We start from the raw sequence: 15057 nt of genomic DNA on the forward strand, positions 1-15057 counted from the left end.
GCTAAAGATGGCTCCTAGGTTTATTTCTTTCCCTTTTGATCATAAATTCTTTCCTGTATGTGAGAAATCCTCCTCATGAACACTTCATCAAAACTGATGCATCTCCAGAAAGTTTTGGTTTTAACAAATGGGCTTTAACTATATATAGCCTGATAACAAACATTACTCAGAGATGGGGAGTGGCTGTAGAACTAGGAAACTTGTTTAGAACTTAGAAAAGCCAGAAGTGGACTTTATGGAACGCCCACCATTTAAAAGAGACATACAATATTGTCTCTATGCTGTGTGATCATAGGTACACATGTAGGTTTTGTCACAGTTGCCTACAGTTGCTAAATTTGTTTGCCATTTTCAGAGCTGGTATTTTAATTGGCAAGGTTAGCAATTATCTTAAATTGTTACAGTCTAGTTACTAGGAGACGTGAAGCTTGAGCCATCTGTTCAGAATAACCAACACTCTTCCCCCTACATTTCTTTGGGGGCACAGATGACATTTTAAAAATAAACCCATATAAAAGATTAAATCACTCACAATGTTAATAGTTGTGAGGAGGGCTGTTGGAAACTTAGAATTCACATCTTATAAAGAATTTTGAGATATCAAGGGAAAAAACCAAACATAAATCCAAGCCCTCAAAATTTTCAAAATATTAATGAACAAAGAATTCCCAAATTCTGTTATGATCAAAATATATCCCACAGTATTTATTGGTTAATTTTTCAAAACAAAAATTGATGAGGCTCCTTAAGCTACTCAAAGACCTGGCAGCCCTGCTCCAAGGCTTTCTGATTCTCAACAAAGCCCAACAACTTTCTCAGCAAGTCAACCGGCAAGACACCAGGCAGGTTCCTCTGGCAAACCCATCTTGTTTTGCTCAGAATACTTGACAAAATCACCATGTTACAGTGGAAAATTCTGATTCCACATTTTCTAGCACATAAACATTCTGTGGAAAAGTTTCCTTCAAGCTCTGTTTTGAGAGAAGGCTATATTAAGTGCCTAATTTAGGAAACAGAAAGCACTTTTTAAAGCTTATAACATATATTATTTTCACCAGTAGTTCCAGCTTCTTAGGAGTAATTAGTATTCAGTTCCCTAAATAAAATATTCAGTTACATAGAAAAACTACTTGAGAGTTCTCATATCCTACAGTATCTTATACCTCTTTTTTTCACATGTATTATTTGGTAAATTGTCTCTTTAATTTTATTAATCACAATGCTATTATTTCATTGAAACCTTTTTTAACTATTAAGAACTCACCCAAGGAAATTAATATAAAATTCTTGTTATTCCCAAATGTACAACCATTTTTTTACCACTAACTAGTTTTTAGTATCTTCTATTTTAATCTTATTCATATTTATTCAATATTCTCCCCATTTTTTTTCCTGCTTTCTTCCTTTCCTCTTAAATCTGTCCCCTTTACATTTATATTTCCACACATATCTTTTCCTTTTTAACATTTAAAATACTTTTCTATATCATTTTCTCCATTATCTCTTCTTTCTTTTCTTTTTTAATTTCTGAGGTCTTGTGTTGTTTTGTAATTTTCATCCTTATTCTTTGTCTTTTCTCCTCCTGCTTTGGTCCTTTTATCTTAGTAAGGCAAAAATTCATCTCTATAGTTATCTTTCTTAGTGGTCTTTTCCATTAAATCTGCTTTATAGGCTCTGCTCTGAAATGTTTATGCCAACTCTTAGAGATCTTTCAATAAATGCCTAAACCAACAGAACTCATGGAAATAAAGAATGTAAAGTATCAACAAAAGAAGGAAAGGCTAAATTCATAGGATGTCAAAGAAAAGACATGAAATCGGACATGTTAAACAAGTACATTAATCTCCGTGTCAACGTTGCATTTACAGCACACATTTTATATTTTTCCAGTTTAGATGTAAATCTAAAGCAGTAGCATGTCCAGTTCTTTCCTTGAAAAACTATTCTACATAAGAGTCTGAGGATTATCATGAATTCAAAGTAATTTCTCCCCTCCCCTCCTTAATTTCATCCTATTACTCCTTCAGCATAATAGCGCCTTTCTCTGTCAAATGATGCTTCTGTTTTTGACATTTACAGATTTAAATTATCAGATTTATGTCCCAATTGTAATCCCTCTTGGCTAAACCATATATATCTCTTCCAATAGTTTCTATTAAGTCATTTTCTCTGCAAAGTCACATAATTTTCAACAAAATATTCTAGAAATCACTTCAGCTCCCTTTTGATACAATACCAGGATGGGCCACTCTCAGACTGCAAATTCATGTCTATTTTACATTCACCAGCACACCAAGGTTTCTGTTAGCATTTACTGATATGATGGTTTTCCCCTCAAACTGAGTATGCATGCTTTGGAGTAATTTCTCCCAGATGCATTAGCCTGAATTCTTGGAAGTTTATTACATTGGTATTCATATTTCCAATTCCAGTGTATTATTGCATGCAGAGTGCAGACCTACTTGTGTTATTTCTGTGTCCTCAGTGGTATTTGCTGCTCCTCCCAGTTTATTCTTTTGAATAACTGTCAATGAAAATACTGAACATTGTCATTCAGGTACCCCACTTGAGAGACAGCTCCCTCACAGCATTATTATTCTTTTATTTTTAGTTTTTATCAATATAACACTGATACTCTTATCAAAGATAATTTGAATTGATTTTCCAATTATGATTTTTCAAGATCCTGTCTTTTCACTTTATGCATGGCTTGTTGGTCTAGGGGTATGATTCTTGCTTCAGCAGTGAGGTATCCTGGGTTCAAATCCTGAATGAGCCCCTTATGGCTAGAAAGGGGCAAAAAGGTGTCTCGGGGCTGCTGAAAGTCATTTGTTAGGGTCCTGATGCAGTCTTCAAGGTTGGTTCCAGGGATCTGGGATGCATCTTTCCTGCCTAGAGTGTTGAGGGGGAGGTTGCACCTGATGATCTGCAAGGTCCTTTCCAGCCCCTAATCTCTGAAACTATTATCTTGTGTTAGTCCTCATTCAAGACTACATACCCCCCTGAAAAACTGTTCTTGCCCTCAAATCTTTTTTCTCCTAAGAATCCAATTCTCCCACCCTTACTCTCAGAGCGGCTATGTTCTTGCACTTTTTTCTGTTGCAGTTAATGGATATGGCATGTAAGTGCTATTTGATTTAAGTAAAGGTTATATTATTGGGTATAGTTGTGCAGTGCCTAATTCTGAGAGAACTTTGTATAAATTTGCAGGAATAGGAAGTATGTAAATATCCTCATCTGTACAGAGAACATGGCTAAAATTCAACTTAAAACTTCTCTTAAAGGGCCATCTCACCCAGCAACTGCCCCTAACTGATTTAGCTGTGCACTACACTGTGACGTACACAGAATTTTTATTTGCATCTTGTCTCTTTGGTGACATACTGCCACTTAACATGCTCAGGTCTATGAACTCACAATGAATACACTGACTGCCATTCACAATCCAAGCAATGTTGGCAGGTAGGTCCTTTGCCCAGAAAGAGACTTCCTGCCGTGTCCAGGTGTGCATTAATATTAAAGCACACTAAGGTCACAGTACAAAAGGGGAATTATAAGCCTTTATAACTGAAGGACCCCTTGGCACCTCTCCTTTCAGTTACAGAATACTACAATCTCAAACATTCACTGTAGCTTTGGTACCATAAGTAGCTAAGTGCTGTTGTTTGTAAATACTACTGCAGAAAATTCCCTATACAGAGGCAGAAATAGTATCTGTAGTAGTGTGATAACTGTTCAGTCATTTTAAGTATAGAAAACATTTAAATGGATTTTTGGTTGAACAAAGCAAATAAAAATATCTGTAGAATACAGAAATAGATTTCAACTGTAATTATTGAGGAACATGACTAGCTTTCTCCCTTTGGGGCAACACATAACACTCCAAAAGTATGTTCATTCTTAAAATGAATCTATGGGACTTGTGACCAACATCTCCTCCTCTTCCTCCCTGCCTCTTCCATCCCCCACCCCCATAAAACCTCCTCATTATACAAACTCTATATATTGGTGCTAAGACAGCATAATGCTAGTGGCACTAGACATTCATATATATTTAGCAATGTAGAGATATTTTCATGCTTACTTCTCTAGTTTTTTTCTTGAGGTGTTCCATATTTATTTTCTGCTGTAACTGAAGAGAAGTTATTGAAGTTACACCAGGAATTACTTTGGCCAAGTGAGTGTCTACAAGATATAGCAAGGTGAGTTCATTGAAATAATCATACATTTTAGAATGTGGGTAAACTTTTTATGTGTTTTTCATAAAACCATTCTTGATTTATGCCTCATTATAACTTCAAACAATCAATTATACACAGATAATGCTTTTCAAAAATTGATTCTCAAAGAAAAGCTAATTTTTCTAACTCAAAATGCATTTGGAAACAAATTGGCACAAGTCTTTAATTTACATTCAGTATTAACTTGGCACTTTCTCTAGTCCCTGGCAGTCTCTACTATGCTTCCCTTTGTTTTCTACCACTCTGTGCTCCAGTGTTGAAGCCAACACCTGTGGCCACATAAAAGGCTATGCACAGCAGCTGTGGAACTCAGATGTCCACACTGAAATAAATTTCTAAAGGATAAGCACTTGGAAGTGTGGTTGGCTTCCTTGTTTGACTTTTCAAGGCTTCTTTGGAGGTCTGCAGTGCTGGATGTTGCATCTCTCAACTGTCTATAGCTCTATTACTGACCTTAGCTTAATGATGGCCTCAGATAGACTCAAACTTAGAAAATCATCTCTTAATTATACTGGTCTAGCTTGCAATCCTTTCACTCTAGCCAACAGCTTTACTCTAGATATACACTGGTGTAGTCCAGGGTGTTAGTACAGATTTTGTACCAGCATACAGTCGAGTAGAATGTGGCTCAAAGATTACTAAACAAGCCAAAAGCCATTATATTACGAGACTCATTTCTGTTTAGCACTGTCTGATTTATAAGGAATTTAGTTCATATACTAAAAACACAGCTACTAAATGCATTGCTCTAGAACCCCCAGCTCCTCATTTAGGATCAAAGGAGGCAAAGTCCTTTCATTCCATCATATAAGAAACAGCATTTGCAATGCAGAATTGTTTTTAGGACTAATCTGGATTATCATCCCATAAAGGTAATTTTATTCCAAAAAACAATTTCAGTTACTTTTCTTGTGCAGACACTCCTGAACCAGAGTGTGTATCTGCAAAGCTACTCCAAAATACCTACTGCATTTTAAATTTACACCCTTTCTTATCTTAGGATAATTTCTCTATGGGCACACCTACATGAGCCATTTTTAAGGTACATTAATGGTGTGGATCTTCATGTGTATACCCTTAATGCGCTTTAAAATAGGAAATTTGATACCTGCAAAAGCAGGTATCAAATTTAGGGGCAAATAGTTAAAGCACTTTAATGCATGTGTAGACACGCTAAAGCACATTAACGCTGTGTATGTCAACTGACTTAGGACTAACTGTAGTCCCAAGTTGGTCTGCACTCTCTGTTAATGTGCCTTAGTGCATGGATGTGTAGACACGCACCTAAATTGCCTTAATGTGCATTAGGCAAATTTGCATTAAGTTTAGGCAAGAGTAAAAGCACATGTAGATAGACCCTGTATAGACAATCTGTTAGGTATACCAAGCATACAAGACAGTTACTGACATTTATACTTTTGTCAAATAAATGAGATTCCTGAGGGATTTTTGCCTGCTTTTTGAATTACAAGTGTTATGATTTTCAAATTCCTATTTTAAATAAAATATATATTAAGATAACTCAATTAGATATAACACCTTCTACATATCTAATTGCTGAGAAATTATTACACAATCAATTTTATTAGCAAGTCTAAGAAATTAGACCTATGAAAAATATTAGCACATTGAAACAAACACTGGTCTTTTTACTTAACTGAGTGCAGTCCCTTTGAAGTAGAATTGGGCTAGTAGCCTCTCTGACATACTATTTTAGGTAGGTTCTCAACTAGAGCAAAGTCTCCTTTTTTCTCTCATGTGGCAACATGAAAGGGCCATTAGAAGTTGATGTAAATGTTTGTTACCACACCACAGCTTCATTTAACACAAAAGGAATCAGGACTTTTGTTCTAGAAAAGGATAGAACATCTCTGGATGTCCATGTTTTAGATATCTTCACAGTTGCCTACCAGGCTTTCATTTTTAATATATCTGGTAGGCAATTTCAGCATCCCTCTGAGGTTCTGATATGGTTTGATATATCCATATCTGACATGGGATAATGAAGTCAGGTGGTTGATTTTTAGAGGCTGTGATCAGCTCTTGATTCTTGACCATATGGTTTTCTCACATTCACTTGGTTGTGACAGTCCCAAGGCTTTAAGAGCTCCTGCTGTTAATCAGAAGGCATTATGCCAGAAGTTTTTCAGGAACTTTATACATAAGCAAGTCTATGTTCATTATCATTTGGTTACATTCTCCTCATTGAAGGGATAACGGTAGCTGCTGCTGATATTCGTAGGGTGGTCGGTTGCTCAGGGTTAGTGAATGCCAAGGCCTTATCCATATCTCATCTAAAGAATGGTGGTGACAAATATGATGTTGGTGGGAATCCAGGTAGAGAAGAATGAAAGCTTTCTTCACTGTTCCTTTGTGATGATGATTTGCTTAGGCTTTGTTGTTCAGGAGTGTTTGGATGAATTAGAATTGGTGGTAACATGTGGAACAGTACTTGGGGGAGGGATAGCATCTCCCAGACCAAAGAGAAGCCTCTTGGCTTTCCTGCTTGAGTGTGTGCTTGAGTGGGTGATAGACAAATGTTAAAAAGCTCTTATCCGTTTTTCTCATCCATCAGGGTCCAGTTATTCTAGGAACTTGGTTGCAACAGCACAGAAAAATTCTTTCTTTGTGACCTTTTTAAGGAGGCTATGAATCCATCATAGCTGTCTATGTTTACAGGTATTTGGCAAGTCATTATTTCTGTGGTTTTTCTTTAGCTGTTCCAATCAGCCTTCATGAAGTTCCAACATGACCTCAGCTGCTATGCGAACAGATGGGGAGATTAATGTGTCTGACAACAGGACAGTGTTGGTTATGCAGTAAGCCACTCAGGGCAGTTTGTTCTGCAACCAGAACCTGTATGCTTTGGTCATAGGATACAAAGTAGAAGTCTAATAAATAGCCTTTTCTCGATCATGTGAAATTAAATTTTCCTGGCTGCTTATGATTGAACAGCAGGTGCCTATTTAGTTTGAGGCACACTGAGTTGTTTGCCTGAAGCATCACTGTAGTTGCATGCTTGCCATCTGTAATGGCTATTGAAGTCTCTAATGCCTACTGAACAATGGCTGTGATTTGGTTGAACCAATGGTGGCAATGAAACGTTTAGTGGATACATTGTCAATTAGTGTCTTGCATGGTGTTGCTATCCTGGAACATGGTGTTCTGATGCATCTTTGTCAAGCTAAGCAAGTTTTTTTCTAACATGGGAATGTTAAGTTTCATTATAGCTTGGTTAGGCAGTCTCATTTTGCGGGTGAAAAGCCTTCTGTGTTGAATCAAAAGACATAGGTATGAGCCTATCATTTACATTGTTTTCTGAATTGGTCAATCAGTGTTCAGTTGCCATGTTGATATCATTGTAAGTAGGCCCTATGAAGGGAGGCGAAAGGGCCTGAACCTATTCAGCTTCCATGAGAGAAGGGATCTCACGGCCATTTGCAAACTCACCAGGGGGACCAGGGGGAATTGGGGGAGGCTCTGTTCCCCTGGGTACCACCCGGGATTACTAGGAATAACAGCACACTAATTGTTAGAGAGAAGGTTTAGGCTTTACTTTACTGTTAGGCCTGCCAGGCTCTGGAATGGGCTCCCAAGTGAGGTGGTACTCTCTCCTACGTTGGGGGTCTTCAAGAGGAGGCTGGACAGATATTTGGCTGGGGTGATATGACCCTGGCACCCTTTCCTGCCCAGGGCAGGAGGTCGGACTTGATGATCTGTTTAGGTCCCCTTTGATCCTAATACTATGATACTATGCTGTAATATTTAAGAGGTGAGGGGGGAGGTAATATGGCAGTTTTCATTTTCTATCCAACTTTCAATCCATACAATGTTAATCCATCAAGAAACATACTATTTATTTTAAATGTGAGAGTGTCCTTCTGGACACTGTGGCATGAGATGGGTGTGGCAGTGAACTGAAAAGTCTACATGATATATCTTTACATGTGCTACTTCTGAACTTGCATGTTTCCTCTCAATCACTGTCTCCTTTTCAGAACCTTTTATTCTACTCCAAGTCACACTCCACCCCTTCATAGCTCTGGCTTCTTCCCTCCCCATACCTCCTAACTTCTGAAAGTGTGTTTTTTCTGAGAGCTCCTCTAGCTGTTATTCAAAGCCAAAGTCCATATTGCAGTAGGGTGAAGAGAGACTACAGTGAGGCAGAACCCATCTCCCCAGGAAGATTCTAATCAGTTAACACGAACTTTGAGAGTGAATGCTTCAATGGCAACTCTGTCATGTTTGAGTTCCCAGTCAGTCCTATCCATACCCCACTCTTGTGAAAGTTGGGCTTGTCAGCAGAAGAGCCGAGTAAAGCTGGTGCAGGATGCCCTGCAACTGAAACTTTTTCTAAGGAATCTAGTCCTTCTAATTGTCTCCCCTAAGATACTAAATTAAATGCAAAATTAGGATGGAGTAATATGGGAATTCCTGCATTGGCACCCTTCCCTAATTTACCTGTCCCTCCAGACCCTTAATAATTTCTTAGTCTTGTCTGAGTTCCGTCAAGAATTTTTGTAAGTAAAAAGAAAATAAAAAAAAGAAAAATTTACAAAGCTAATAAATTACTCTAAGAATAAGCTCACTAGTGTTACATACAAAAGAACTATATTACTGAATAGCCAAGCCAAAGGCACAATGCCTTTCTGTTGGCTGAAAGATTGCATTACAAGTACTTTTCCAATTTGCTGTTTTACTAGCAACACTGGATCTTACTAAACATTGCTGCTTTCCAAGTACTACATGTCCCTACCAATGAGTAACTGTTTCAGTTATTTTTCTCCACATGTAGATTTCAAGATTATTGACTTTTTGGTGTTTCTAGCCTCTCCAGATTCCTGTGTTCTGTTTACATCTGACCTACTGGTTGCTTACAATGCTTCCCAATTTGCTGAAGTGTCATTTGTGATTTTAATTAATGTGATGTCTATAAAATCATTCAGAATAGTAGTAGAGATGCTGAATAGGGCTAAAACTAAGACCAATGCTTGCCAATCCTGCCTGGCCAACTAACTATAACTCAACAACACTGGGGCACCAGTCCTAGTTGCTAAGTTGCGGTGGCCCCAAAAAGGCAGCCACTGCACTGGCAGCCCCATGGCTGCCACTGCCAACAGTGCAGACATGTATCCAATCTTGTGGACTGGCATGGCCCAGGGTGCAGCAGGATGCCTCATATTTTTTCTTATATCAAACTTAAATCTCCTTTACCAGAATTTAAGCCAATTATTTCTCATACTAACTTCCGTGGGCACAGGGAACAACTGATTTTCTCCCTTTTTAACAGCCATGAACATGACTAACCTCCCCCAACCATCTATCTTATTTTCCATCATCTCAACCTTTTTTACAGGTCATGTTTTCTAAGCTTCTTTTTCTGAACATTTCCCAATTAGTTTACATATCTTTTAACGGGTATGAATGCAGTGGCTATATTGCTTTTCTTTTAAGCAATAAAATACTTATAAAACATGGATGAACATTTTTTAGCAATAATGTGAACGTAAATTTTCTGTGGAATATGCCAGCTCTAGCAGCCATAGTTTTTACAGCTGACTGGAATGTCTAAAATCAAGATTCATTTTCTTTTTTCCCCACTATTAAATTCAGCAACAACAAAAGTTGCTCTTTAGATGCAAAAAGACTATCCGATGCCATAGTTCCAGGCTTCTACCAGACAAATATCTCATGTCCTTATCAAAGACACAATGATGAACATAAAGTTGCTGAGCTCAGTTGCTTAAGGATAATTGCTATAAATGATATTCCAAAACTGCCCTTGGAGTAACATTGCATGCTTGAAAATGATGTCTCCGTCTAATTAAGAATATGAATTTTGATCAGAAAGGTTGTGGACTTCTGCCTTCCCACAAAGTCTTTAAATGATATTCTGCTGCACTTTTTCTGTCATTGCTGTTTTTCTTGAGATTCTTTGCTATTGCAGCTTGGTCATGGAATAGATTTTAAAACAGGAAGATTTATAAATTGAATGATTCAACAATAGACCTCAAACTTCTCTTTGTTAGACATGCAAATAGGCAAAAAGTTTTTAACAGATCTTTTTAATCAAATAAATGATTACTCCTATCCTTGAATGTTTTATTAATTTTGGCCCAACTCCATGTCTTTCAGGCATTTCACATAATAAATAGTTGTCCTCAGAATCCACTCAAATTAGCACCTATTTCAGAAAATGGACCAGCATAGAATGATTATGCTGCCACAACTATGATGCTGTAAGTCCCCATGTGAACGCTATTTTAGAATAAAAGTGGCTACATTCTAGTATAATTACTCCACTTCCAAAGCAGAGCAATTATACAAAAATAAAGCCACTTTTATTCCAGAACAGATTGTCCACATGGGGAGCTCTATATACATAGCTATAGCAGAATAATTATTCTATAATAGTTATGCCAGTCAATCTTCTTCTGTAAGCAAATCCTTAACATAAAGAGAAAAATCCTGCCTCTCTCATGAAAGCCTAATCATTAAGTCCAGATCTTGGTCCCATAAGTGAAACCAGTGTTGATGAGCTTTGCTAGTAAATGAAGGGAGGATATGGGGAGGATGAAATCCTACTCAACCAACCAGTAAGTCTGACATGCCCAAGGACAGTGTGCACACTTAAAGAATATAACAGAGCATCTCAGAATTTTTCGATAGGAAGACTCTGCTAGAAGAGGTAACATTTTTCAAACACTACAGAATATTTTAAGTAGATAGCAGATTGTGGTAGCTATTTGCAGGCACAAGAAAAAGAGAAAGACATCGCATGCTGCTTTGTACTCTTTCCAGGTTACCTTACTGTCCAGTAGATCTGTATTATATAGAGATCTTCTCTTACAGCCACGTTCCTTACTCTCTTTTCTTGAATAGCAGGCTGTAGTTACTGTGCATGAACCCTCCACCTGATCCTTTTACAATATGGACACTAAAGAGACCAGGCTAGGATCTCAGTTTATACTTCAGTAGATCCTATGATAGAAATGGAGTGATTCTGTATTTATACGACTACTACTGTAATCAAAACCAGGTGAGAAAAATCAAGGGCCAAAAAGAAGCTCTGATTTTTAATTCTTGCTAACGTTATGTGTCCTGATGACATTAACATTGATGACCACCTTTTCATATTTCAGATGGAGTATTATGACACTATGGGGCATTATGCAATAGTGGACACATTTTAGTGCCAAACACCCACAAAGGGAAGAATTCTTCCTTAAAGTGCAGAGACACCCTGCAAAAGGCTATTTCAACCCACTGCCCTTATTTTACTATATTCTCAAAGCATTTGAGATGCATGGGTATTACAACAATCAGTCAAGGACTCAGGAATGAGAAAAGCTGGCTTGCCACTTACCCCGATCTGTATCATATAGGAAGACAAAACGGTTCCATTCATAATGATCCAGCAAACTTAAGAGAGCTCCCCGTAAAGACGGTCGTAGTTGCAGCACAAACTGGCTCTCACCTTCTGTGGGAAAGCTTGGTGTGATGAGGGAGATGTGCAAGGCGCTGCAGAAGGAAGTCAAAGTATGCACTGATCTCTTATCATATAGTCCAAAAATGGCAAAAACTCCTCTAGAGTACTGGGAACAAACTGAAAGAAAACAAAATAATTAAATTAGTACAAGAGACTTTAAAATTTATTTGTATTCCCAAGTGTCTATATTCCAATTGTATTTATTTGTTTCTATTTCACTTGTGTATTACAACTTGAATATTGATATAAATTTGGTTTGGGAACAAAAAAATGGCATCAAACCTCTTGGTCCTTATTTGTTATAAAATAAGAGAACAGATTTTATCTCTGTTTTTGTACTAATTAAAATGGTGTATATGTTTTAAATAAGAAATCAGCATTTTGCAAATGAAAAGTCCATCTGTATTCTCTTATGTTTAGGGACATATCTAATTTGTGGAGGCTGCCACCCCAATTTTGGGGGCAGAACCTGGGGTCAAGCAGCCATTTTGTGGGCAGAGTGCAGCAGCCCCCCATGCCTCTGATTGGCCAAGGGGCCTTAGTGGCTCTGCCCCTCAACACTGACTGGCTTCAGGGAGCTGCCTGTTACGTGGTTCACTCCTTGCTGCTAATTGGTGGCAAGGGCTGTCCATCATGCAGCACTGCCCCTCTCTGCCAATTGATTTGAGGGGTGAAGCCACATGACAGGTAGTCCTCACAGCCAATCAAGAGGTGGTGGTGGGGATGGCATCCATATTGCTGGACCACATACCATATGGGCATCTGCCCTGCCACACATATATTACATTGAGTAAAAATGCTTCCCTTCCCTTGCAGCTATACTGATGGAGCAGAGCCATGAATGAACTATCCCCTATGCTGTGGTGTACTAAACAGTGCCATGAGCAGATACTCCCCCTGCACAGTGCCAGTTGTGCAAGCCCTCCACTCCCTTCCCTGGGCTGTGGACCATGCTGCAGGGACGGGCATGGGAGAGCAGCAAGAGGAGAGAGGGGGAGCCTCAGGCCTTTAGTGGTTGCTGCAGCCACAGCAATGGGGAGCAGCAGCCAAGCAAGAGCCCTGGAACTGCAAATTAACCCCCTGCAGGCCACATGCAGCCCAAAGGGCCCTGAGCCAGACAGCCCTGCCTATACCTATGCTATTCAATCATCAAAAGAAGACAAATTGCAATCAAAAACATTCTGAGTTCTGACCTATTTATGAGGTAACTCAGAGCCAAATGCAAGGCTCACAGAAGCCAATATAAAGAGTCTCATTGACTGTAACAAATTTTGGATCCATGCACATGAAAAACAGGCCATGCAGCTGCTTTTTCTGGTTTGTCATATTTCACTAGCAATTTATTACAGTCAAAATGAATAATTTCCTGCTCTTACATCTTAAAAACCCTAATGTATTATAATCTATACATAATCATTAACACTTATACTTCCAAAAATCACAGAAGTTAGAAAAGGTAACAATCAATTTTTTCATCAAATACATTTCCCTGCAGTATCCGATATCTTTTCTTAGACTAACTCAAATAATCAGAAAAATTCTTCTGAGCAATTCTTCTTTCCCTGCAGTATATGTTTGGGTATTTCTTCTGCACTATACCTCCCATCCCCACACTGTTTCTTACATGCATGCTGAAAAGGTAATTACTTGAGGTACCACCTCTTAGGCTAGCTTGTGAAACCTATATTAACAGTCTTTGTATTTCATGATCTACAAACTGTCTGCATTGTACTAGAGCAGCATTGCCTGTGTATAGTCAGCAGGTAATTATCTGGACCACTCTGTGCCCATGTAGTTCTTATTATGTTTGGTGTGTATGAGCAAAAAATGTAAGATGTGAATATTTGATATCTTATACTTCTGCAGTTTATTAATGCATTGCAGTCTATCTGCATTGAACCATAGTTGTAGAAAGCTCTTTGAACCCAAGTTGCTTTATGTGGAATATTACACCCACGATATCAGGCTAATGAAGATGAAGTGTGTATTATACTGAACACCTGGAAAAATATTGTGCCTGACTCACCATTCTCTTGTACGCCATATATTGTTTTTCACCAATGCAAAGTGGCTTAATTGTACTATCAAATAACCATGGTGGGATTTTACATCGATACTAACAACTTCACAAGAAATCAGTGTCAAAATATGGAGTGTCCTATTCAGTGGAACTGAAATTCAAATTCCTCTTCAGAAAAAAATGGATGTCAAATCCTAGCTATGACATGACATGACTTGACATGACGTAACAGGAATTTATATTTTCTTTCACTAAAAGTACCCCACTCCATTATCCAAATCCTTTCTCATTTTCCAAAATAATTTACCATTCATCTACTACAAATCTAAGTTCAATAAAAACACGTGGCTATTAAAGCCTCGGGAAAATATTATATGAAAACTTATGTAGCCACATCTTTAGGTCCCAGACTATGATGTTTACTAAATAATGTCCTTATATTTGCTTCTCCATAAGATGAAGTGCAAATTGGAAGGCATCATATTTCTTCTAATTCAATAGTTTACTAAAAAAAAAACAAACCACCCTTGAAAATACATATTGAATTACGCTCATGTGTCACAACCTCACACAGCTGGAGCCTGATTAATGCTACCGATTCAACTATATAATAATCATCATATACATGGGTTGTTTCAAGTCATTGTATTCTGACTTACTAATAGCTTTACAGAAAAAATGAAAATTTTAACTTGTTACTTTTTAAATTTCAGTTAGACATATAACTTCTACCATATTGTTTAGTGTCATTGGATCACATTGTACTTGGGCTATTGTACATTAGACTTCTGATATTATTTGATCTAAGAGATATTTTGCTCTACACATACAAGGTATTTTTAAATTATTTGTTCTGAATATACCATGAAATAGATTTTAAACCTGCTTAATAGCTATGCTAGTATGATTGCTGCATGAGTGAATACTGCCTCAAAATAAAAAAATATGATTACCCATGTAATGGCTAGGGGTGTGCGAAGCTTTGGTCTGTGATTTTATTCAGAGAAGATTCGACCTGATTTGAAGGCTGAATTACCAAATCCAAATTGAAATGGGAAAAGAAAAAGAACCGCTGAATCAATGTGGAGCCTCCAAATCGATTCAGAAAAGATTCAGAAAAGATTTGGAGATTTGGGAGGCAGTCTTTCAGGGGAACATAAACTGAGAAGAGGGAGGGGGAGCAGGGAAGGGGGGAAGACTGACATCTGTAGCTGGCTAGTGACTGTGATCTTTCCCTGAGTCCCCTTCCAATCACAGTGCTCAGGGGGAGGATGTAGAAACAGCATATAAATCTCTGTCTGCAGGCT

At 38.0% G+C, this 15057-nt stretch overlaps 1 protein-coding gene across 4 annotated transcripts in view; it reads right to left on the reverse strand.

The window, feature by feature from the left end:
* GRIA4 (glutamate ionotropic receptor AMPA type subunit 4) overlaps window positions 1-15057 on the reverse strand; it is a 404982-nt gene that overhangs the window by 262153 nt on the left and 127772 nt on the right. For all 4 annotated transcript variants that reach the window (XM_090030033.1, XM_090030061.1, XM_090030041.1 and 1 more), the window contains exon 3: window positions 11608-11847. In XM_090030033.1, the coding sequence (XP_089886159.1) occupies window positions 11608-11847 (240 nt within the window). The remainder of the gene's footprint in view (window positions 1-11607; window positions 11848-15057) is intronic.

This window comes from Crocodylus siamensis, chromosome 1 (genome assembly GCF_052110815.1).
Source record: "Crocodylus siamensis isolate JL-2025a chromosome 1, ASM5211081v1, whole genome shotgun sequence".
NCBI classification, from domain to species: domain Eukaryota; kingdom Metazoa; phylum Chordata; order Crocodylia; family Crocodylidae; genus Crocodylus; species Crocodylus siamensis.